The sequence below is a fragment of the Pelophylax lessonae genome, assembly GCF_965119305.1.
Source record: "Pelophylax lessonae genome assembly, chromosome: 2".
Lineage (NCBI taxonomy): Eukaryota > Metazoa > Chordata > Amphibia > Anura > Ranidae > Pelophylax > Pelophylax lessonae.
In genome coordinates, this window is record NC_138769.1 from 457,165,005 (window position 1) to 457,189,902 (window position 24,898).

The following is a 24,898-nucleotide window of genomic DNA, read 5'->3' on the forward strand; positions in this document are numbered from 1 at the left end:
GAAAAGGAAAAGAGAGTGTGTGTGTAAGGAAGTGTGAAACAGTACAGAGAGAGAGAGAGAGAGAGAGAGAGAGAGAGAGAGAGAGAGAGAGAGAGAGAGAGAGAGAGAGAGAGAGAGAGAGAAAGAGAGAGAGAAAGAGAGAGAGAGAGAGAGAAAGAAGAAGAAAGAAAGAAAGAAAGAAAGAAAGAAAGAAAGAAAGAAAGAAAGAAAGAAAGAAAGAAAGAAAGAAAGAAAGAAAGAAAGAGAGGGAGAGGGAGAGAGAGAGAGCTTGTAGGAGAGAAAGAGAGAGAAAGTGTAAAACAGAAAGAGAGAGAGGAGTAAAGGAAAAGAGAGAGAGAGAGTGTGTGTGTAAGGAAGTGTGAAACAGGAGGAGAGAGAGAGAAAGAGAGAGCGAGGGAAAGAAAGAAAGAAAGAAAGAAAGAAAGAAAGAAAGAAAGAAAGAAAGAAAGAAAGAAAGAAAGAAAGAAAGAAAGAAAGAGTAATCTATTAGAATTGAATGTTCTATTAAACGGCGAACATTATCTGCCTTGAATGAATGACATAGTATTTAGAAGCATGACCTAAGTGCTTTAGTATACCGGCCAGATAATGCATTAGTGTCCTATTGACTATTCTAGCAGAGACCTTTCAGCACCACGGACAGCTCTTATACTTGTACTACACTAACTAAAAGCCAGTCCGTCCCAAGACCTCCCAAACACACATAATTCTAACAATGCCATGCAGACAAATAATAGCAGTATAAAATCCACAGCAAAGAGACCGTCGCAATGACATAAGCTGTATGAGAGCCAAGCCCGGTCTGCACACAGCTAAGAATGGGGAGCCAGTATTTAGGGGTCAGCCCTCCACACAAGACAGTAGACAGGAGAAGAGAGGATTCATGTCGGCTTACCATGTTGACTTCAGAGACCATATCAATGCTGGCGATGTCTATATTCATCCCAACAGACACTGGAGAACCTGGAAAGAAATCAATAAGGAAACTCTCATTCTATAAACTCCACTTCTTCCGACCTAATGGATATTAGCAAGCATTCAATCAACATACAGGGCACTTGTGATGGTTTACAATTAACCTATTCCAATGCAGGAATGGAACGATGGTGACGGCGACAATGAAACAATAGAAAAACGCACATTCATTAGAAATAAAATTGCCTTACCTCCAAAGTCTGGTCTTAGGCGGATGTCATAGCCCTTTAATAATTTATCCACTGTCTCTTTCACAAATGACATATTACCGGGATCATTGACACTGTGGACATACAAAAGACTTGGTCACAGCAGGGACTAATACAAAAGAAGAGCAACATTTTCTACTGAACTTTTTACACCTCTCAAGACACCCCTGCCAGTGAAGGTTAAATAAAAGCTTAATGTGTTCACTTTTCATCTCCTCTCACTAGCTCAGAAGTAAATGGTAACACTTGTGATTAAATATCTAGAAAACAATAAACAAAGTATTTTAGGAAGAACATAGTCCCTTAAAAGTAATATGTGACCCCTTTGAGGAAGCCCCCATGGTTAAATGGGAAACCCACCTTTGGACTAAGCACACCACCATTAGAACAGATGCAGAGATCAATCCAAAGAAAGAGTGCCACATTCCTCTGGGCACGCTGGGGGCAAACCAGGGGTCCCTCTAAAGCAAAAGACAAGGTTCTACAAAAATAAAGTGTGACCCCTTTGGGAAACCCCCATGGTTAGATAGGAAACCTATCTTCGGACTTAGTACATCACCACTAGTACAGGAGCAGCGATCAACCCAAAGAGAGCGTGCTACATTTCTTTAGGCAGCTTGGGGGAAGATCGGGGGTCCCCCAAATGCAAAAACCAAGGCCCCCCAAAAGTAAAGTGTAACCCTTTTGATAAAGCCTCCCATGGTTCCATTGGAAACTCATTTGGGCTCAACACACAACTACCACTAAATTAAAACAGAGATCAATCCAAAAAGAGTACCACATTATTCTGGGCATCCCAAGCACGCTGAGAGCAGATCAGAGGTCCCCTAAAGGTAAAGTGGGACCCTTTTAATGAAGCCTCCCATGGTTCCCTTGGAAACCATATGGGCTCAACACTAAACTTCCACTAAACTGAAGCAGAGATCAATCTAAAGAGAGTACCACATTATTTTGGGCATCCTCAGCACGCCGAGAGCAGATCAGGGGTCCCATCAAAGTAAATCTCAGGATCCCCCAAAAGTAAAGTGTGACCCCTTTCATGTAGCCCCTATGAAAACTTTCTTTTGAGCGCATAACACAACCACCACTAGACAGAAGCAGAAATCGATCCAAAGAGAGAGAACCACATTCCTTCGTGCACCCTGGGGGCAAAGAGGAGGTCCCCCAAAAGTAAAGTTCTTGGTCCCTCAAAAGTAAAATCTGAGGAAGCCACACTGGCCTCTTTGGGATACCTACCTTTGTTGCTCAACACACCACCGCTACTTGGACCGGAGCAGTAATTAATCAAAAGAGAGAGTACAACATTCCTCCGGACACCCTGAAGGCAAATCGGGGGTCCCCCAAAAGTAAAGCTCAAAGTGAAGTGTGATGAAGCCCCTGGGGCTCCCTGGTAAACCTACCTTTGTGCTCAAACACACCACCACTACTAGGACCGGAGCAGTAATTAGTCCAAAGAGAGAGTACAACATTCCTCTGGACACCCTGAAGGCAAACCGGGGGTCCCCCAAAAGTAAAGCTCATCATGTCCCCTCTAAAGTGAAGTGTGATGAAGCCCCTGGGGCTCCCTGGAAAACCTACCTTTGTGCTCAAACACACCACCACTACTAGGACAGAAGCTGAGATCAATCTAAAGAAAGAGTACCACATTCCACCGGGCAACCTGGAAACAAATCAGGGGTCCCCCAAAAGTAAGGCAACAGGCCTCTCAAAAAGTAAAGTGAGATGAAGCCCCTGGGGTTCCCTCGGAAACCTACCTTTGGGCGCAGCACACCACCGCCACCAGGACCGGAGCAGAGATCAATCCAAAGAGAGAGTACCACATTCCTCTGGGCATCCCGGGCACACTGAGGGGCAGACCGTGACAAGTACCAACCGCCTTTACGGTTCTAGTAGCTTAGCCTTACATCCGAACTTGTTCTACAGATTAAGGCAAGCCTCAGTGAGCAGCATTAGGCGTCAGAGCAAAGGAAGTTCCTGGAGTCATCAAGGGAATAGTGACTGTGGGGGGAGGAGATAGTTATGTCATGAGCAGGGGAACTGGGGTGTCAATGTGATCAGGGCAGGATGGCTGGATCCTCAATCTTCTATCTTGCCATCGGTAAATAAATACAAGTCCATAACGTTTTCTTTTTCCCTTTGATCTTCTAAATCCTAGGCTTTAAAATGAGATGCCTTCTGTGTTCAGCAGCACCATGGTACAAGGAAGGGACCTGGATTGATGATGATGAAGAAGCATGCAGCAGTCATGCCTTGCTTGCATCCCTCCAGCCACTGCTGACATTTTAGGCATAGGAAGGCAGGCAGGCAGGTGGGGAGAACTTTCCAAGGAGGGTACTGGAGATGGAATGAGACGATCAGGAATCTGCAGCACCATCAGCACCGATCTACACTGAGTCCATGTCCATGGGAATCGGTCTGTAATCATGGGGGGGAGCCCCTTAATCTCCAACAAGCACAGCCCACACTCATCAGAAGCCAAAGCAGACTCAGCACTGCACCAACAGCAGCAGCAGCAGCTTTTCCTCCCCAGTCAAGGAACACAAGACATTGCTGCAGTCCTAGATTGCTGGCTAAAGTCCTGACGCTGGGAAAACAACACGTGTGTGTAAGTGACGGATGGGGAGCAGAGCACCCGAGACGTGGCAGCAGGACACACCGACAGGACCTGGGGCAACAGCCGCACTGGGAATCCTCACATCACTTCTGCCATTTGCTGCTGAAAGGCCATCTGCCAGTGAATGGAGCGATCTGGAGAGCCGGGGACAATGACACACTCACATCTAGTCTCTGGTGACAACGATGACAGCTCCTTCTGTCTGCCAGTGCCAGCCACCAATACAGCCCTTTACGCTATTCATCAGCAACTCATCTCGCGTAACGTTACGTTTTCTCTAAATGACTGGAAAGGGAGTTTCTTAATCTGATTAGAGCTGTGACTGTTATATTCATAGCATCCCCGTGCCTTGTAAATACCCCCGCCGCATGCATCAAATAGGATTTCCCTAATTCAACTTGGCTAATCCTCCTAGATTCTTCTATAGTACGACTGACCTCAGCATTGGCTGCCATCACTTTGCTGGACAAGGCAGGGGGGACAGTGCCAGAGGTGGACAGGGACTTCAATTCTATGCCACCCCCATTCCAAAAATGAAGACATTTGCTTTAATGATTGCAAGAACATCTAAGACAGAGGAATGGATTTACTAAAGGCATAAGGGCTGTTTGAAGGGGATTTTGCACTTTGAAAAATAATTTTTCCCTAAAGCATTTGTAACCCAACTCCCAAAAAAATAAAAAAAATGGATCCTGTTCCTTTAAAGCAATGATGGGGAACCTTGGCACCCCAGATGTTGTGGAACTACATTTCCCATGATGTTCAACTACACAGCAGAGTGCATTGAGCACCATGGGAAATGTAGTTCCAAAACATCTGGGGTGCCAAGGTTCCCCATCACTGCTTTAAAGCATGTCATACAGCACAGTGCTTGTGCTGTGTAATTTGGTCCCTTCCATCACCTAAAATACCTGGCTGATCCTGCCAGGTGCTGCCCTCCCCTGTAAACTGACCACGATTCATCATCATGGCTATGTAAAAACAGCAAGGGGTTTAGTCAAACTATACAGGCCAGAAAGGAGGACTCACAAACAATGCTCATAAAAATTATAATTTATTTCACATATATCTAAAAACTATAGATGTCAGCATGCATCTTCTCATTTATTGCACATGTTCCCAAGGATATAAGTCATAGCTAAATGATAAGTACTATACAATTGGTTCCTCAGAGGCCAACGCGTTTTGCTACAGTAATATGCTTCCTCGGGGCTTGGGGAACCGAAATAGTACTTTCTACAACAGAGAGGTAAATCATTAGTTTCTAAGTACATCATATCATTTTTAATACAGTTCATATACTCATAGATTTATATATAGTGAATCTGCAACACCCACCTCAAAGCTAACCAGTATCAGTCACAATAATTTTTTGATCTTTTGCTTTAAAAAAAAAAATAGTTTACTCCTTCCATCCTGGACTGGAAGTGATGTCATGACGTCGCACTGGCAAGGCCATAGAGGCGATCAAAGAGAATCTACTCTTTCATCACCTCTGGGACTAGCTGGCCGCACCATTGGATTGTTTTATCGGGCGAGCAGGTGAGCAGGTAAACCAATATCAAAGCCGCAACATATAGATATGTATTGCGGTCTTGGAGTGGAAAAAAATAGCCTACATAACACTTGTTACAATTAGGGCACTTTTACATTGACTCCCTGAAGTTTGGCCGCAGTGCGGGGGTAGTGCAGAATACCCATGGTTTTCATGTGCATTACCTGTGGTTTCTCATAAACTTCTATTATGTGCTACATTTTTGGAGCATTTTTTGAAAGCACACCAAAAATGAGGGACATAATATAACGCACAGAAAAAAAGTACAGTGTGATGGGGCCCTTACCCCTAATTATTATGCAAAATGGGAGGACAGAAAAAAGTGGGGCTTTGCGGGCCGATGGGAGGAGAACGATCATACCAAAACCAATATATATAAAATTGTTGACATTTTATTAAATTTACAAATAATAAACATGGGCGATCATGCACATGTTAACGAATACAAACACATAGAGAGAATTGTAAAACCAATAAATCAGAATCGTTAAGGTAGAAATACATCCCATTAGGGGAAAACCAGAGCCTGTGTAGGATGAAAGGTAGGTCTCAGATGGAGCGCGGTCAATGTAGGTCCCCAGCAAGCCAATGCGTTTCGCTCAAGGCTTCCTCAGGGCCAGAGAGACCATGACAGACCTGTATTTCTTTTTTAATGACTCAGGAGGTGGCAGATTATGGCAGAACGCAGCACACAAAACACATCAGTGACTCAATACTCATATATAACATCCGAAGTTCATATCTATTCTCGTGTATGTATGTGGGTAAATATCCAGCACCCTAATTGATGTCGGGGGGCCGCTTTATATATTACACAGAGTAATAGCCCATTCTAGCCAGGCAGCGGGGAGTTCACAGCTATATCCAAATATCCGGAGGATCCAGTGATCAACACTCTAGTGGCAACACTTCATATGTCCAATTTCAGCTTCCTCCTCACTCAAGCAGATCGGAAGGAATCGTTTTTTTGGTTGTATATGCCAAGAGGGAACTCCGATGACTACAGCCTATCTGCAGTATAAGACTGGCTTCAGGCAGGTACAAAACACCGTCACAGCAGCATCCTATTTTAGGGGGGCGGGGGTCCCAATATGTACTAAACCATCAATGGTCCTGTAAAATACCAATCTTGAGTGTAACCCACGCTGACGAGCCTGCCTTGTCAGCGTGGGTTACACTCAAGATGGGTATTTTACAGGACCATTGATGGTTGGGTACATATTGGTACCCCCGCCCCCCTAAAATAGGATGTTGTGACGGTGTGTTGTACCTGCCTGAAGCCAGTCTTATACTGCAGATAGGCTGTAGTCATCGGAGTTCCCTCTTGGCATATATAACCAAAAAAACTATTCCTTCCGATCTGCTTGAGTGAGGAGGAAGCTGAAATTGGACATATGAAGTGTTGCCACTAGAGTGTTGATCACTGGATCCTCCGGATATTTGGATATAGCTGTGAACTCCCCGCTGCCTGGCTAGAATGGGCTATTACTCTGTGTAATATATAAAGCGCCCCCCTGACATCGATTAGGGTGCTGGATATTTACCCACATACATACACGAGAATAGATATGAACTTCGTACGTTATATATGAGTATTGAGTCACCGATGTGTTTTGTGTGCTGCGTTCTGCCATAATCTGCCACCTCCTGAGTCATTAAAAAGGAAATACCGGTCTGTCATGGTCTCTCTGGCCCTGAGGAAGCCTTGAGCGAAACGTATTGGCTTGCTGGGGACCTACATTGACCGCGCTCCATCTGAGACCTACCTTTCATCCTACACAGGCTCTGGTTTTCTCCTTATGGGATGTATTTCTACCTTAACGACTCTGATTTATTGGTTTTACAATTCTCTCTATGTGTTTGTATTTGTTAACATGTGCATGATCGCCCATGTTTTTTATTTGTAAATTTAATAAAATGTCAACAATTTTATATATATTGGTTTTGGTATGATCGTTCTCCTCCCATTGGCCCGCAAAGCCCCACTTTTTTCTGTCCTCCCATTTTGCATAATATAACGCACATGAAAACTGCATGTATTCTGCACTACACCTGCTCTGCGGTCAAACTGCAGCAGATGTGCAAGTTGAAAACAATAAAAAGAAAAAAAATGTGCTAGTGGAAAACAATATAAAAAAAAAGAAGTGCAGTTACCATTATCAGTAATATAATACAATAATTAAAACAAACATATTTTTTATCTTTAACTTTATAGATAGATAGATAGATAGATAGATAGATATTTATATATACTGTTTATATATATATATATATATATATATATATATATATATATATATATATACATATACATATACATATATATATATATATATATATATATATATATACCCACATATATTTATATTACAAGCAAAGCATTCACCATTCAAAGCTTAAAAATCCTGTACCTCACGGAGCTCAGAGGAGCTCAAATGCAGCCACTAAAGAGCCTTCACCCTGGTTTTTCTCCCCTATTCACGCACAGCTTTGCCTCCCCTTGGGAAAAGAGCGCCAGCGTCTCTCGGCTTGCACATCCCAGAAAGCCCTTACTTGTAGGCCCAACCCGCCTATAGCAACCAATGGCGAAATTGGTTGGGAAGACACCGTCGGGAGGCTGGCGCAGCTTCCAGAGTCCCTGTGACAGTGGGAATTGAGTTCTAGACAGCGGACCGGCACCATACCGGCACTGCTGTAACAACCGACTGGCCAGAAGTGAATAATGAGCAGATCGCTGCCTAAGTTGGGGTCATTTTGCCATGGCACACCTGGGGACTCTTCACAGCACACCGGTGTGCCACCACACACTGGTTGAGAACCCTGCACTAAGCAAACAATCGGTCACGGTCAGATAACATGATGTTCCTCACTGTGTGTGACCTATACAAAATATGCTGCCTAATACCTTATTTCTTATGCTCATGTGACTGCCCACCGGCCTCCTCCTCTCCTCCCCTTCTCCTGGCTGATGTCAGTGGGGGTTCTTGGTCCCCTCCTGCTGTACTTGTCAGATCAGGAGAGGAGAGCGGCGAGCAGTCATGTGAACGCCGAGAGGCGCTGTGAAATATGGTACAAATCAGCAATTTTTTTATACAGCACATACACTGGGGCACATAACATTATAGAATACTAGGAATTGCATCAACATAACAAAGGAGCTTTACAACCACTTTAAGGGCCATACACACGATCAGAATATTGTACAAAAAATACAGCTTTGAAAGCGATCGTATGATGATCGCTAGTACACAACTTTCATCCAAAATTACCGTATCTAAAGGGACAGACACTAAAATTTTTCTCGTACAATACCAGATCATATGATTTTCATTTAAACAGAGTTTTGTGTGTGGGGGTAAAGTGTTAATAATGGGGAGAGAGAGGAACTGTCAGGATCCAGATCCGAACCTGGGACCTCTGCACTGTCTAGCTATGACTCTTCTCACCTGACACCTGAGATGCTAAAAGAGGAAAGGAGAGATAAACTGTCAGGGACCCAATCTGAACCTGGGATCTCAGCAATGTCTGGCTGTGGCTCTTCTTGATGTGCCACCTGAGATACTATTTTTAGTGTAGCAAATCCTTTAAGGGCCTGTGTTTGAACCTGAAACCTCAGGCAATATTGCTTCTTGCCAAGCTACCTTGAATGCATTCCATGTAGCTTAGCAAGAAGAGATATTGCCTGATACAACAGAGGTTCTGGGTTCAAATCTAGGCCCCACAGGAATTGCTGCCCTTAAAACAGCATTCTAGGTAGCTCAGCAAGGAGAGCTATTGCCAGACACAGCAGCAGTTCTGGGATCAAATCCAGGCCCTTACAGGGATTGCTACACTTAAAGTATTATAAAATCTTAATCCTTTGGAGATACTATCCCTGAAGTAATATATAAAAAGGTACAGAAGCTATATGGGACTTTATATGTACCTCCCTGGGTGTAATATAGACAAGAACAGATTTTGTATATGTAACATTTTATTAGATATATCAAAAATATTTAAAAAAGAATTAAAAACATCTCAATAAGTTAGCTATCCAAGGTAATTTGTTTTCTAGCCTCAGGATCCGTTTATCGGGCCAACGCATTTCAAGGGCAGTTTAATCAGTACAGTTTTCCTCCGAAAATACAATACAAAAACATTATACCACTTCCGAATTTTTATTCTTTCATATGAGAATTTTCGCTCCTTAGTAACCTATTCTTTTTAAAAATGGAGACTAGCATGCAAAAAAAAACAAAACGAACGGTCATTCATCTGATAATCTCATCGTGTGCACTAGGCTTTAGATTAGTGACTGAGATAAAACTCTGTTGACTGCTGTTGTCGGATCAAGCAAAAATTCAATGGGAGGGGGGGAATTAACTAACGCTGGATATACATTATACAATTTTATTGTACAATTTTCCTCTAGATTTACACAAACCATATAATACGAGTTCATACCAAAATGCTTTAGGCTTGTATGCACTCAGGCAGGCCCTTGCACAACATTGCTGAAGGTAAATCTATAGGAAATTGAACAAGAAAATTGCATAATGTATGACCAGCCTAAAACTGAAACAAACAACAATTACAGCAGCTGTGTACAGCTTCCACCTTCAGTTTGTTCAGTTAAAGGGTAAGGCTGGCCATGCATTATACAATTCTCTTTTACAATTTTTTTTGTAGATTTACCAAAATTATATAATATGAGGTAGGTCAAACCTAAACATGTTCAATTTGTATGCAATCAGGCAGGCCCTTGCACTACATTGCTAAAGGGAGATCTAAAGGAAATTGAACAAGAACATTTTATAATGTATGGCCAGCTTTACTCCTTTCGTGGAAAAACATTTAAAAATAAAAATAAATAAAAATATAGCATATATAATTGATTCACAAGCCATATTGTAATTTAAAGAGTAATGTAAAGATTAACTTTCGTTGAGAAAAAAAAAACATTCCCCTCTGGGTGATCTATGTACTTTGTAAGGATTTTAATAAATATTGTTGCAGATTCCTACCTTTTTTTATTCTGAGGAAATCCCTGTGTGTGTGTCTATGTCAGGGCTCGACAATTCCCGGGCGCCAGGTCGCATTGGCGACTAGAAACTGAGTCCAGGCGCCTAGGATTTCAGCCATTTGCTGTCAGGCATCGAGACACCGCTCTGTGATGCAGACTTGCAGAGATTTGAAATCCCCGCGGCTCCTATCCATAATTTTCTGTGTCCCTGACAAGGCATTTTAATTGGTCAGCACCGTCACATGGACAGCGCTGACCAATCAGAACCGGCTGCCTCTTCTCCACTTCCAGCACATCCATAGGACGCACTGCTCGACTTCACAGCACAGCAAGCTTTGGCCCCGCCTTTGAGGGCGGGCCCGGGACTGTCTTCACTCGGCAATTGGCTAAGGGAAGGGAACCACCTACAATTAGTTGGGGGGCACAGTTTACCTTTTATTGGCCAGGTGTGGGAGCCCCCCCCCCATAGACACGTGTGTGGGGGAGCAGAGCAGGCCATTTTCTGAGTGTATAGGAGGAAGATGGAGGTGGGGGAGTGCCACACTTCTGGAGAATTCTTCTGTACACACCATAGAGCTGAGGGGACCTCACTGTACATATACACTTCTGCCTGAGACTTTCACTCTCATCCACCCTCTATCTCCCTCCCTCTCTCCCCCTCCCCCTCCCCTCTTTCATTCTCTCTCTCTCACCCCAACCCCCCCTCCCCTTCCCCTAACCCCCCCCCATCTCCCCTTCTCTACCTCCCTCTCCTCTTTTTCTTTTCTCTTCTTTCCATTTCTTTCCCTTTTCTTTCTTTCTTTTTTTTTCTGGGCGTGGGGCAGCTTTTTTTAAAAACTGGCTCCTAGATTCAAAGAAAATTTATCAACCCCTGGTCTATGTGGTAAGTGAATCTGTATGGGAATGGTTTCATAATTATCAATCAGCTGCTGCACTTTCAGGGCACTAATGAGGAAAATTGCTGGGTCTACATCCCTTTAGATGTGTTCCTATTTGGAGTATCTCGCCAAAAATGACATTATTGTTGCAGAGGATGCCTGAAATATGATTTGTATCTTAGTGCAGACATCTGGGAAAATGAGTAAGCCAATCACACAAGCAGGAAATTATGTTTTTGGGGGGCGTTCGGTACACATTCTGTATTGCATTTTACAGAAAATTAGAGAGCGACTGCAGATTGAAAAGGAAAGTAAATTTTTAATAACATTTAATTACAATATGACTTGTGTTGCAACTGGATACGCTATATTGTTTTTTTTTTTTTTTTTTTGCTATTTTTGCAATTTTTTTCCCCACAAAAGTGGCATTACCCTTTAATGTTGTTAAAAAGTACCTTTTCTTTTTAAACTGCAGCTGCTGTCATTTTCTATAAAATAATGCAGGATGGCATGTGGAGGCATTCTGTACACAGTTGGTGTACAAAACACCCCAAGAAATGTAATTTCCTGCTTGTGTGAAAAATTCTGCACTAAGTTAACACAGCTATGCATGTGTGGTCAATGTGTGTATTTTGCACTTTTTCATGTGCGTTTTGATGCAATTTTACTGCATTTTGCATTTTTGGGATATTGTAATGTTGCTAGGAGGAGGTGTCTGTTATCATGTAGGAAAACGCACCAAAAATACATGTGCATGCATTTTTCATGCATTTTTACTGCAATTCCATTTTCTTGGAACCAAAGTCTATGGAGCCAAAATTGCACCATGCAGCATGTAAAAAAAGTCCCTGTACCTTTCCAAAAAACAAATCAGTGGAAACTGCATAGATGTGAATGTGACCCATAGGAATTAATGGTAAATGGACTGTAGAGCATTTATGCAAATCTGCAAATGCACTGCAAACGAATAGGTGTGAACCTAGACTAAGTCAGGTTTTATGTGTGTTCTGTGAGCTGTGCCTTTTCTTGTTCTGTGATGTGTCTGGACTGGATGGATTACATGCATTTTTACTATTTCTGATTTCTGCACAAGCTTTGTGAGTGTTTTTAACTTTTATGCTATGCAATATACCATTCAGTAAGCACTATGACAGTTAATTTTTTCTAATGTATGGGTCTAATAATGCTGAGGTGATCAGCGAGGTTTGATGTTTAGAGCTGGATCACTGTAAAGGAGACCTGATTATCAGTTTACTCCCAAGTGGGGATTCATCCTAGATAGACCTCATGATTAAATAGAGGTCAATTTGTAAAGGTGAGCAGTTTAGAGTTGCCCTGGGTGAAGGGTGAACACGTTTAAGCGTGAAATTTAACAAAGTAGCGGACTAATCGCAATATTGAATTGGGACTTATTCACTATTATTGGGTTTTTCATCACAGTGTTTTGTGGGATTTTTTTTCATGTTTGTGTATATATAAATATTTGTTGCATGTTATTGTATGCACTGATATGTGGTGCACTATATGGGTATGGTATCATACCGTAACTCTTTCTTTTGATTTGGCTATTCTCTTATTTATTTATTTGTTGATATCAGTCGGGAATTTATAATAGGGTAGCACTGCACTGGTTCTTGGTTGTAGGTTTCAGGCATCCTCTGTCCTTTTTGGTGAGATACTCACTAATGCCTAGTAGACACAATAAGAATATCGGCTGAATGATCGTCTGTTTTTTTATTACATTTTTTTGCATGCTAATCTAATATTAAAAACCAATAGGATACTAAAGTTATGAAAATTCTCAAATGACAGAATACTTCAGCAGTAATGTAATCTATGTATTGTATTGTCATGTATTCTTTCACTTCCGAGCATGCGTGGTCCTGGTTACACAAATTTTTTAGTTAAAATATTATACTAATTACACAAAATTAGTTTGTTCTGTTAATGTACAAGAACATTTTTTGTGCTTGTCCCTTCTAATACTTTCCCATGAACTGTCGTGATCGGCTCCTGAAAGCTATGTACTAACGATCAGATTGTTGGACGATCACTCCGAAAGTGGTATTTTTCATCTGATTTTCTCATCGTGTATACTAGGTATAAGGGTTAATCACATGTAAAGGGATACAGAAACCACAACTTATCTCATCAGAGTGCTCCAAGTGCACCGGCGGATTAAAATAAACCATTTAGAATCAGTCCTTACATGCTTTCACAAAGAGCTCTGTCACAGGTAGGACTCTGTCACAAAGTTTAATAAATTCCTTGCATCGTACATTGATCATCCAGAAGGGATTGTTTTTTTCTTAACAAAAGTGAAGTTACTCTTTAAGCTTTGAAAATTATGGATGGAATCTGACTGGTTGCCATGTACAACTGCTCCTGATTCTGGCTGATTCTGTCTTATGGCCCGTACACACGATCCGAAAATCGGGCGAAAAATAACGCTTGTGAAAAGATCGGACGATAATCTGATCATTAGTACACAGCTTACGAGAGGCGATCACGACAGTTCGCCCGATATTATCCAGGCGTGCAAGCATAAAAATTTTGATCGTATTATAACACATCGTACGATAATCGTATTATCAGTATGTTGTTCGTTCAAAAAAAATGGTGAGCAGTAGACAGCGCATGAGCAGTAGATATCATTTCCCCTCACCCACTACAGTGTGGTTACGCATACCGGAAGCTTTTGAATCATCGTCCGAGAAAATTCGTATCGTAAGTAACCTCTCCCATTTGCGAATATAATTGAGAGTTCCTAGCAACCAAAAAAAAACGGACGGAACGTCGTCCGATTTTCGGATCGTGTGTACTGGGCATTAGCAAATTCCAGTTGCTGTTTTTAATATTTTCCTTGAACGTGATTGGGTGTTTTTTGCAACGTAAACATTAACCACATTCACTAAGCTAATGGAAAATTCCCTTGCAAAGAGAATAGCCTATTTGTCTGTAGTAAATCAGCCCGGGCATTTTTGCTGTACATTAAAAATCCCTTTTATTCAAGTTATATTTATATGTTTTTGGTGGAACGGAGGTTGGAACCTCTATCAAGTTTTTTTATTTACAATCCAGTAAGTGTGCCAGAAAAGACACCCAGGAGTGGAAAATAGTTTTTCATGATGAAATTTATTTATAGCAGAAAAAATCCAATGCGTTTCAGGGACAAACACACTCCCTCTTCCTCAGTGCTTGGGAATTTTGACTGTGTTTAAAGGGTAAGCAGATACCAAATAGATCTGCACTGTGATTTACCGCATTGAACCATTTCAGGAGGGCAGGTTAGTGAATGCAATAAAGGGAAATATTTTATAATTGTCTGTAGGGAAATGTTCCCTTACTTTGCATACCAGTTACCATGATCGCCCAGGATAGATGGTGAGAGGCAGGACATTTCTACTATAAAGAAACATGCCCCTATAATAAACATTTTGTTTCTTATTAACATAGCGGGAAAGGACCATTTTTGTGTCATTGCTTAACAGATTTCTCTAATTTCCTGTCCCAGTGACCAGGACAAAAGGTGAAATCTCTACAACTAAGACAAATGCAGAAGTTAAAAAAGATTGGCACAATGTAACTTTACATATTTCATACCTGAGGCACCACTGGGTAAGTTGACAATGACTGTAGTGGTCAGTGCTACTACAGCAATAGCTGCAATCTTCTAGGTCCTGTACCAATTGGCATCCCCACTGCACAATTACTGCGTGGGGGGTCACTTGCTCAGCATTGCCATCCTTCATAAAATTCCCTGTATTTATTTTAATGAATACAAGGTGTTTTCTGATAGGACGAGGTGAGGAGAGGCAGTGACATCACAATCTTCACCTTGTCCAATCAGTGAACACAGTCAGTAAAAAATAAAAACAAATATAAGACAATCTGTATACAAGGTATTCTGTGAATGGTGGGGGCTTAGTGAGTGTCCCACTGTAGTCAGTGAGCAGAGGGGAAGCTGCATGGCGCACATCTCTGTAGATTGCAGCTGTAACTATAGTTACACTGACTACTTCATTGATTGTCATCTTTCCTCATGTCCCTCAGGTAAAAGATATGTACGCTAAAATTGGTCCAAGATTGAATGAAGAATAGATCTTACCTGGAGTTCAGCCTTAAAGTGATTATAAATCTTAAATGTATTTATTTTTTAAATAACAAACATGATACATTTACCTGCTCTGTGCAATGTTTTTGCATGGAGCAGCTCTGATCCTTCTCTTCTCAGGTCCCCCACTGGTGCTCCTAGCTCTTCCCCTATTCTGAATGCCAACAAAGCAAGCCTCTTGCCCTGTGAGTACATGTGCATTCTAACTCCTGAGCTGTCTCTGTTGATAGCAGCGGGAACCAATGACTCCCGCTGCTGTCTCTGAGCCAATGAGGTAGGAGAGAGCAAAGAGGGACGCTGCTTTCATGTACATTGCTGGATCAAGATTGGGCTCAGGTACATGTAAAGGGGGACCTGGGGGGGAATCAATAAAGGTTTTTTATCTTAATGCAGAGAATACATTAAAGTGGTTGTAAACCCTTACATATACCAAGTGAAGTGAACAGCCTCAGGTGATACACAGAGATGAAACAAATCCTCTTACATAAGTTTTATTAGTTTATCTGAAGTCTTCCCCTCTCTACACCCTTTCAGAAGTGCAAATCATGGTAAAAATCTTCCTTCATCTGTCTTAAAACAGAGGAGGGGTTGGGAAGATTTCAGATACACTTTATTAGAGCTGATTGGAGGAAAGGAACAACCTTCCTCCTTCAAAGGCATCAATACTGTGTTGTGCATAGACAAGCTTCGTTCTGAGCGCTCCAACCCCCCCCCCCCTGACTAAAATGTATCTCCTGTGTCGGGAAAACTTATCAGAAGTGACTTATGCTAATAACAGAGGAGCAAAGAACCAGGGAGAAAGGATACTTAGAGCTTTGGAGAGAGATAAATAAACATTACAGATATATATGCTTACTTCAAAATCCATGATCTCGAAGTTTGCAGCATTAAAAAAAAAAAACATCCCCAGGCCTCATGTGATTAGTAGGGGCAGGGGTAGAAATGGGCTTTTTGATGCACAGGCAGAACTTTTTTTTAATTTTTGAGAACTTTGGCACAGAGGATTGCTCCACATCTGCCTGAAAATCAGCCTCTGTAAAGTTATCCGTGCAGCTCGGAGTAGATCACTGGAAAGGATCACCCTTCTGGTATCAGGCAGATGGGAGCAGTGCAGACTACAGGTTGTCCAGCACTAAGTGTGATGTGTCAGATCCTGCAGGTGAGTGACTGCATTCTTGGAAATAAACCTTACAGGGAGCACTATTGCTACAGATTACTGGGATGCCAGAAGCACTGCTGAGGTGGATTTATGGAGCAAAAATTATGATAATGGCCGGCGACCCTTATCACTTCATGGGTAATGACAGAATATATCTGATAGGGAGTGATAGTGTGGGGAAAAAAAGCCCCACGTGCTCCCACCCACATCTCGCAACTACAAGTGTAAAGAGGCTTTATTCAGTGTGGAAATGCAAATAATAATGTGCAAGATGCTGTAATCAATAGTACCAACTCAGCAGCCTGCACTATGTACATTACATATTCCTGACCCCTGTACTCTGGACAAAACACAGTCCTTGCCCCTGTACTCTATGCATTACCTACTCCTGGTCCCTGCACTCTTTATGGCTACCCGCTCCTGACCCCTGAACTATGTACTTTCTCCACTCCCGACTCCTACACTCTTTACATTATGCACTCTTGACCCCTGTACTCTATGTTTTACCCACTGCTCACCCCTGAACTATGTACATTTTCCACTCCTGACCCCTGATCTTTGAACATTACCCACTATTGACCCATGTACAATGTACATTACACACTCCTGAAACCGCTGGCTGCCTGCAGGCTGGGGGGCTCAGACCCTGGTCAGGTGGGGAGGGGGACATATCAGGTAAGCCTTACTGGACTCCATGATTTCTATTGGCAGCCCTGTCCTTAAGGCTGTTGAGGATGTTGAAAATGACTGTAGTAGTCCACTCTAAATACAATGTTAGCAGTTGATCTTCTGGGTGCTGCTCCAGCAGCTTCCCCCCTGCAAACTGAAAATAGCAGATCACTCATTCAGCACTGCCACTGATGCCTTGCATTTTTTTTTTTCACTAAATTTGTGGTGTTCTCTGATTAGACAAGGTGGAGAGAAAGGATGGTTGACATCATAATTTTCATCTCGTCCAATGATTGAATGCATTTTATTCAATGAAAAAAATAATTCCTCTCTGAATGGCAGTGGTCCCCCGTGTGTTCAGTGTACAGAGGGACATTTTATTTACTTTAATCATCTAGAGTTGATAACCATTCTAAGTCTGGCCATACATGGTGTAAATTTCTTTCCTGGATTGACTGTGTTTACTATGCTTCAGTTTGTGGATGAACAGGAAAACCACTCAGCACAGAGCATTTTCCATTTATTCAATGTCTAGTGCAGCTGAGGCTACAGAGAACAGGAGTGGGAAATCTCTGTCCTCAGTCCCTTTATCTGTCTCAAAAGTGGCACATCAGGGGGTCTGTTTGGCCCATTGATATTTCACCAAAGTCCCCCAAATGGGTCTCCTAAAAATTGTAAAAAAAATAAAAAAATTGTAAAAAAATAATAAAAAAAATAACAATGTAAAAAATAATAAAAATAAAAACTACTGACACCAATTTCTGCCCGGCTGACACCAAGCTCTGTCTTACTGATTGATACCATCCACTGCCCTACTGACACCAACCTCTCTGCCCTCCTGAAACGTCCACTGCTCTACTGACACCATCCACTTCTCTACAGACAATGTCCACTGCCCTACTGACACCATCCATGTATATGCATTATATATTTATACATACACACACGTGTGTTTAAGCTTTGGGGTGCACCCCCTAATGCAATAGGCTGGGCACACCTATGATTACAAGTACTTGTCTCATATGGTGCTTTTGCTATCTGACAAACTAAGGATATGGCTCCCAGGCACAGCGGTGTGGGGAAAGTATAATAAAAAATTATCTTGAGTACAATAGAGACAAACAGAGCAAACATTTCTCTTAACTCATATAAGATTTATGCCACTTGCCGCTCTTTACTTTACTTTATAAAATGTCATTCCTGCTTGATAGTATAGCTTTCAATATACTTCCAGCACCATGACTATGAGATCTGCACACAATTATCAACTCCTCCTCTTCCCTTGGTGAACGTAACATTCACAGCTTTATAAATATGGCTTATATGTGTTAATATAGGTGGTTTGTTACTAGCTATTATAGATGGCATGGTTTCAGATCATCCCAAAATGTAATATACTCTAAAATGACGTATGCAGGAAAATCAATATACATCAATTCGTTTGCACTGCAGCACATACCTTTTCTCTATTATTCCTTTTTCTATATATTTTTAAGATTTGAGGTTACCAAAAATGAATTAATATCATTCATAAAGAAGAGCAATTTAAAAGGATTTTTAGGTGGACTAACTTTTACAGGCAAACCGTGCTATGTCTGTATCTTTTGGTGATAAAATGGATTTAAAAGACAGGTGGGAGATTCTCCAAGATGCAGAGCTTTAAAAACTCTTAAGGGTTTAGAAGTTCGAATTAAGGCTAAGAATGTAAATTTTTGCTTGTATAAGAAACAGTGATGACCTTGAGAAATAACGCGACCATTGACAGTGAAGAATTTTTCATAAAGTGCATCATTATACAAGTTTTAGTGTAAATATTTCAATCATTTTTTTATTATAAAAAAAAAAAAATGTGCTGTTGTAACATGTAAGAAAAAACCTATTTCATGTACTCCATTCTTATCAAGCACTTAAGACATCAGATCTCAGATGTAGACATCTTCCTGTTCTTAGTACTGCAGCCGGCTTAGACTAACCCCAATATTTTAACCCCATGGCTCTCCTACTATACCCACATATGTCATTCATGAGAAGTGAGCAGTAAGCTACATGCAGAGACAGCCAATAATCTGTTTTGCTGAGCGAGGAATACTGCTACATCACCACCAGAAGCAGCAGTTAGTACACTGCGATGACTTAATCTGAGATCTGCAATTCTGAAGGCAATTTTGATGCAGATGATAAGGGCATCTGACTCTCTAACTTCTAATCATAGGACAATCCATTTATCGATATCTTTGAAACTTTGGGGAAGGGTTTTTTTTAACCTCAATCAGTTTTTAAATGTTTTGTGTGCTATCTCTATGATTCACCCACTATTAATATGGGAGTGATGCGAAATTAAAAAAATGCAGATGTCGCTTCAACAGATACAAAGAAATCTTCCAATATAAGACATTTATTCTAGTGACAGACTGTATAGAGGTTTAAGCCATTCTTTATCCAAAACAAAAAAAAAACAAAAAAAAGGTTAATATATGCTTTAATTTTTGTACTAAAAATGTTAATGTAGTCTAAACATACACTATATTGCCAAAAGTATTGGGACGTCTGCCTTTACACACACATGTACTTTAATGGCATCCCAGTCTTAGCCCGTTGGGTTTAATATTGAGTTGGCCCATCCTTTGCAGCTATAACAGCTTCAACTCTTCTGGGAAGGCTGTCCACAAGGTTTAGGAGTGTGTCTATGGGAATGTTTGACCATTCTTCCAGAACTTTATTTGTGAAGTAAGGCGCTGATGTTGAAAGAGAAGGCATGGTTTGCAGTTTCCGCTCGAATTCATCCCAAAGGTGTTCTATTGGGTTGAGGTCAGGACTCTTTGTAGGCCAGTCATGTTCCTCCACCCCAAACTAGCTCATCCATGTCTTTATGGACCTTGCTTTAATAAGATGCCATTAAAGTTCATGTGTGTGTAAAGGCAGGCATCCCAATACTTTTGTTAATATAGTGTATTTTACATGTAGGAGTAGAAGAAAAGTGTTCAATCCATTAAAGAAATTCACTAGGCAGTGCCCCTCCCCCACACCACATTGCAAGGTTTTATTTCTAATTGTGTATAGGAGAAAGGACTATGACGCAATGCTTATTTTTTTCCTTAGCAGTCCTGCAATATATTTAAAGACATCAAGGACCCATTTACAAACCAGGAGCAGCAGCTTCCAATGAATAGGGCAAGTCATGCTGTTTATTTATTTTGCCCTAGATAAAGTGAGCATTTATTCTCTGCAGTGAAAGTAGAAGTCACTGTTGTGTGAATTTTTAGAGCTGACTTGAACTCAACCTGACAAAGAAATAAGAATAACTCAACCTTCATACCCAAATTGTGCTCCAGGGTTTCTGGTCTCAACAGCCAGGTTCCTGCATACTTAACGGCATAGTTGATGATCACAGCTGGAGACCACATACAATCTTCAATGCCCTATTATTAAAATCTTCAGCAGTGTCAAATATCCATATCTGCAACAGGATGCTAAAGTGTTTCAGCCATAGCCTAAATCATAGATCGCTTGTCTACCAGCACCATATATAAATGGTGGCTGGTAGACAGGGATTTGTACAGCCAGCGATTGGGTTTCAGGTGGAAGTAATTTGGGTAACTGTAAAGACTCCTAATCCTAATAGGCCAATGAACATGCCACTCCTTCCCCACTCAACTGCCCCTGTCATTTATCCTAAGCTCCTCTGTCCCACCGGCAGACTAAGTACCGGCATGGCAGGTGTTAGAGGGTGGAACAAAGCGGGACCAGAGAATGTCTATTTCATAATATCAGTTTTGGTGAATGAATGGCACTCCTGGGTCCAGTTGTCACTTTTCCCAGTTGCTGTTACTGAAGCTAAGGCTTCATTCACACAGACATACCAAACCAAAGAGCCGTGCAAAGAGGCATCTTCACCCGCATTCCATGCAGCCATAAAGATTATTGTAAAGTAACATATAAAAAAAAAAAATGCACAAAAAAGAGTAAAGTCACCCATGTACATGCACCTAGAAACTTAAACACATGCCACGGGTGTGCCAAGGTATGAAAATTGTATTTGTAATTGTAGGGTGATCATTCACAGTTAACTCTAAACTGATAACCTATAAAAGTGATACCTATAGACAATTTTGGGTAGCAAAGTTTGATGTCCATTTTTAAGGCTTCATGTTTAGGCATCTGTTTACTTGTTGCAACCTCATCTTTTTATATTTTACCAAAATGTTGTGTTTGTTAGCCCTAAAATTATTTTTAGTGTATTTTTTTCGGAAAATGCACTAATATCATGTGACATAAAACATTGCAACAATCACCATTTTTATCCACAGGGTCTTTGCATTTAGAAAATATATATTGTGTGAGGGGAAAGCTCCTCAGGACTAAAATGTGCATTTTTATCATTTGCACGAGAATGGAAAAATGGTTTTGATAAAAAGTGTTAAAATTAGATAATTTTATAATTTTTTTAAGATGCTAGTGGCATTTTAAAAGTAAGTTTAATTGATTACAGCTTTAAATAATTTCATATAGCTTTAATTAAAATAATATCCGGGCATCCATCCTGCCATAAAGTTCCTCATTGAGGCATTTCCTTTATTAGGATGACAACACTCTATCTGTCTCCCAATAATTTCCTGTATTTCATGTTCTTTTGGTGGAGACTATTTGAGGCCCTGCTGATGCTTATTGGACAGGCATGCTCCACCATTGCCAATATATGGAAGCCTGGCCTTAACAATGATATATAGCATACAACAGGCGTCAAACTCCAATTTAGCAAGACCCTTGGCTAAAAAAGTAAATAAAATATGTTTAAGGTGATATCGTGCATAAAAGTGCTAAATCCCTCAATCTTGTGTGAAAAGCTATATGTCACAGGGATAATACAAAATACTGCATTTAAAATGTGTTTTCATAATCAACTTCTTGTCTTCTTGTGTAATCTGTAGGTCCAGAAGTGAAAAACTCTCTTCCCTTATTTTCCATGTTAGTTTGAGTTTACGATCATTCTGGTTCAGTTGGTTTAAAAATTCTGGTAACTTATTATGGTTACCTTTACATAATATAATAATGTCATCAATATATCTTTAATAATATATTGTATAGATTAACTCCTCTTCCCATTGGGCCATAAAAAGGCCTGCCTGGGTGCAAATCTAGCTCCCATAGCTACTCCTGTTTTTTGTTGATAAAATTGATGATGATACCAAAAATAGCTTTTTTTTTACACAAAAATCCAGACATTTTATAAGGTATTTTTCCTTTGCATGCACGGTAATTTAGTGTATTGTCTCAAAGTCAATTTCGGTGCTTCACATGCCTGATGGTGATGAATAATTGTATATAATAAGGAGACATCGGTCGTAACCATTATTTCCGTCTCTTCTTCTACTTGTATCTCCTGTAACCACTAGATGACCGCCCGCTGCAGATTTACTGCGGCAGGCAGCCGCCCCTGGGTGAACCGACGTAGCTCTACATCGGTCGTGCGCAGGCAGCTAGGGGGCGACAGCAGGGAAGCCGGTGTGTGTGTCAGGTGGCTCCAATTTCCGCCTGACACCGGCAATCGTTACCTGCTGAGAGAGAAGGACGGTCAGCTGTTGTAAACACAGCCATCCGTCCTTCTCCCTGGAATGATCACAGAGACCGTGTAATCCAGCTATATAGCATCGCATGTCTCTATGGTCATCTCACAAGCCCCCCCCACACAGTTAGAATCACCTCCCTAGGCTTACATTTAACCCCTTGATCACAAACAGTATTAACCCCTTCCCTGCCAATGGCATTATTACAGTAACAGTGCATATTTTTAGCACTGATTACTGTAGTAATGTCACTGGTACCCCCAAAAGTGTCAAAAATGTCAGTTAGGGGTCTGATCTGTCCGCCGCAATGTCGCAGTCCCGCAAAAAATTGCAGATCGCCGCCATTACTAGTAAAAAAAAAAACAATAAAAATGACATAAATCTTTCCCATAGTTAGTAGATGCAATAACTTTTGCGCAAACCATTCAAAATACGCTTATTGCGATTTTTTTTACCAAAAATATGTAGCAGAAAACAAATTGGTCTAAAATGTTAAAACATTTTGTTTTTTAAATTTCGTTTTTGGGAATATCATATAGCAAAATGTGAAAAATATTGTTTTTTTTTCAAAATTGTCGCTTTTTTTTTGTTTATAGCGCAAAAAATAAAAATCACTCAGGTGATCAAATACCACCAAAAGAAAGCTCAATTTGTGGGAAAAAAGGACATAAATTTTGTTTGGGTACATCATTGTACAACCGCGCAACAGGGCCTGGTCAGGAAGGGGGTAAAATCTTCCGGGGCTAAGTGGTTAACAGTTGTAATGCATGTTTCGTATCTTTAAGGTATGCCTTTGTACTTTGTACTACTGGTTGCAGAAACTGGTTAATATAGTGTCCCATCTTAGCTGTTATTGAATCTATTCCGTTCACTAGGGGTTTTGGTGGTGGATAGTGTTGAGCGAACACGGACTGTATTATTCGTGTTCGTACCGAATAATTGGATTTTTTGTACCCGAACACGGACACGGACACTTTACTGTATGTTCGGGTAAAAATCCGTGTTCGGTCGTTTTATTTCCGGGTTTTGCATGCTTTGGCGCTCTTTTCATGGCGGGCTTTCAACAGCCAATCAACAATCGTTTAACTGGTGTGCCTTAAGCCATCCCAGCCATGCCTGCAAATGTCTCAGTAGCTGTGATTGGCCGTCTGAAGCATGTGACCAAGTCTTTATAAGTTCGAGGCAGCCGCAGCGGCGTCATTATGCTGCTTAGATTCAGGGACAGAGCACACATCAACGTGCTGGCTGCTGATTAGGGAAAGATAGGCAGGAAAAAACCATTTGTGTCCGGATAGAATTGAGGGACAGGTCGGAGTGTTTAGGCAGGGCGAGTTGTAGGCATTTTAGGGATAGAGTCTGCTGAATTATATAGGGTCAGTGTCTTCTACAAACTACAATCGATATTGCTGTGTGGGGGGTGGGGTCTGCACTCAATCCTGATCTACGATCTCTTCTCAATCCTGTTAGGGACAGAGTCTGCTGAATTTTAGGGAAACTGTGTTCTACAAACTACAATCGATATTGCTGTGTGGTGTGGGATTGGAGATAGGCAGGTGTCAGTGATCCACATCCATTTTTCTGTGTGTGAGCTGCAGTGAACACAATCTTTTTGGGCTGCAGTGAACACAATCTTTTTGGGCTGCAGTGAACACAATCTTTTTGGGCTGCAGTGAACACAATCTTTTTGGGCTGCAGTGAACACAATCTTTTTGGGGTGCAGTGAACAAAATCTTTTTGGGGTGCAGTGAACACAATCCTTTTTGGTGTGCAGTGAACACAATCTTTGTGGGGTGCAGTGAACAAAATCCTTTGTGGGGTGCAGTGAACACAATCTTTTTGGGGTGCAGTGAACAAAATCCTTTTTGGGGTGCAGTGAACAACATCCTTTTTGGGGTGCAGTGAACACAATCTTTTTGGGGTGCAGTGAACAAAATCCTTTGTGGGGTGCAGTGAACACAATCTTTTTGGGGTGCAGTGAACACAATCTTTTTGGGGTGGAGTGAACAACATCCTTTTTGGGGTGCAGTGAACAAAATCCTTTTTGGGGTGCAGTGAACAAAATCATTTTTGGGGTGCAGTGAACACAATCTTTTTGGGGTGCAGTGAACACAATCTTTGTGGGGTGCAGTGAACACAATCTTTTTGGGGTGGAGTGAACA

General features: G+C 41.2%; 1 protein-coding gene across 2 annotated transcripts in view; it reads right to left on the reverse strand.

Moving 5' to 3' along the window:
• The window catches only part of GABRB3 (gamma-aminobutyric acid type A receptor subunit beta3), a 311,261-nt gene that overhangs the window by 253,887 nt on the left and 32,476 nt on the right, over positions 1–24,898 (reverse strand). The window contains exons 1-3 of one of the 2 annotated variants that reach the window (XM_082244511.1): positions 2,939–4,269; positions 1,167–1,258; positions 896–963 (exon numbers count right to left, since the gene is read on the reverse strand). In XM_082244511.1, the coding sequence (XP_082100637.1) occupies positions 896–963; positions 1,167–1,258; positions 2,939–3,018 (240 nt within the window). In that variant the 5' untranslated portion in view covers positions 3,019–4,269. Of the gene's footprint in view, positions 1–895; positions 964–1,166; positions 1,259–2,938; positions 4,270–24,898 lie in introns of those variants that run through there. The other variant, XM_082244512.1, reaches the window with a different exon arrangement.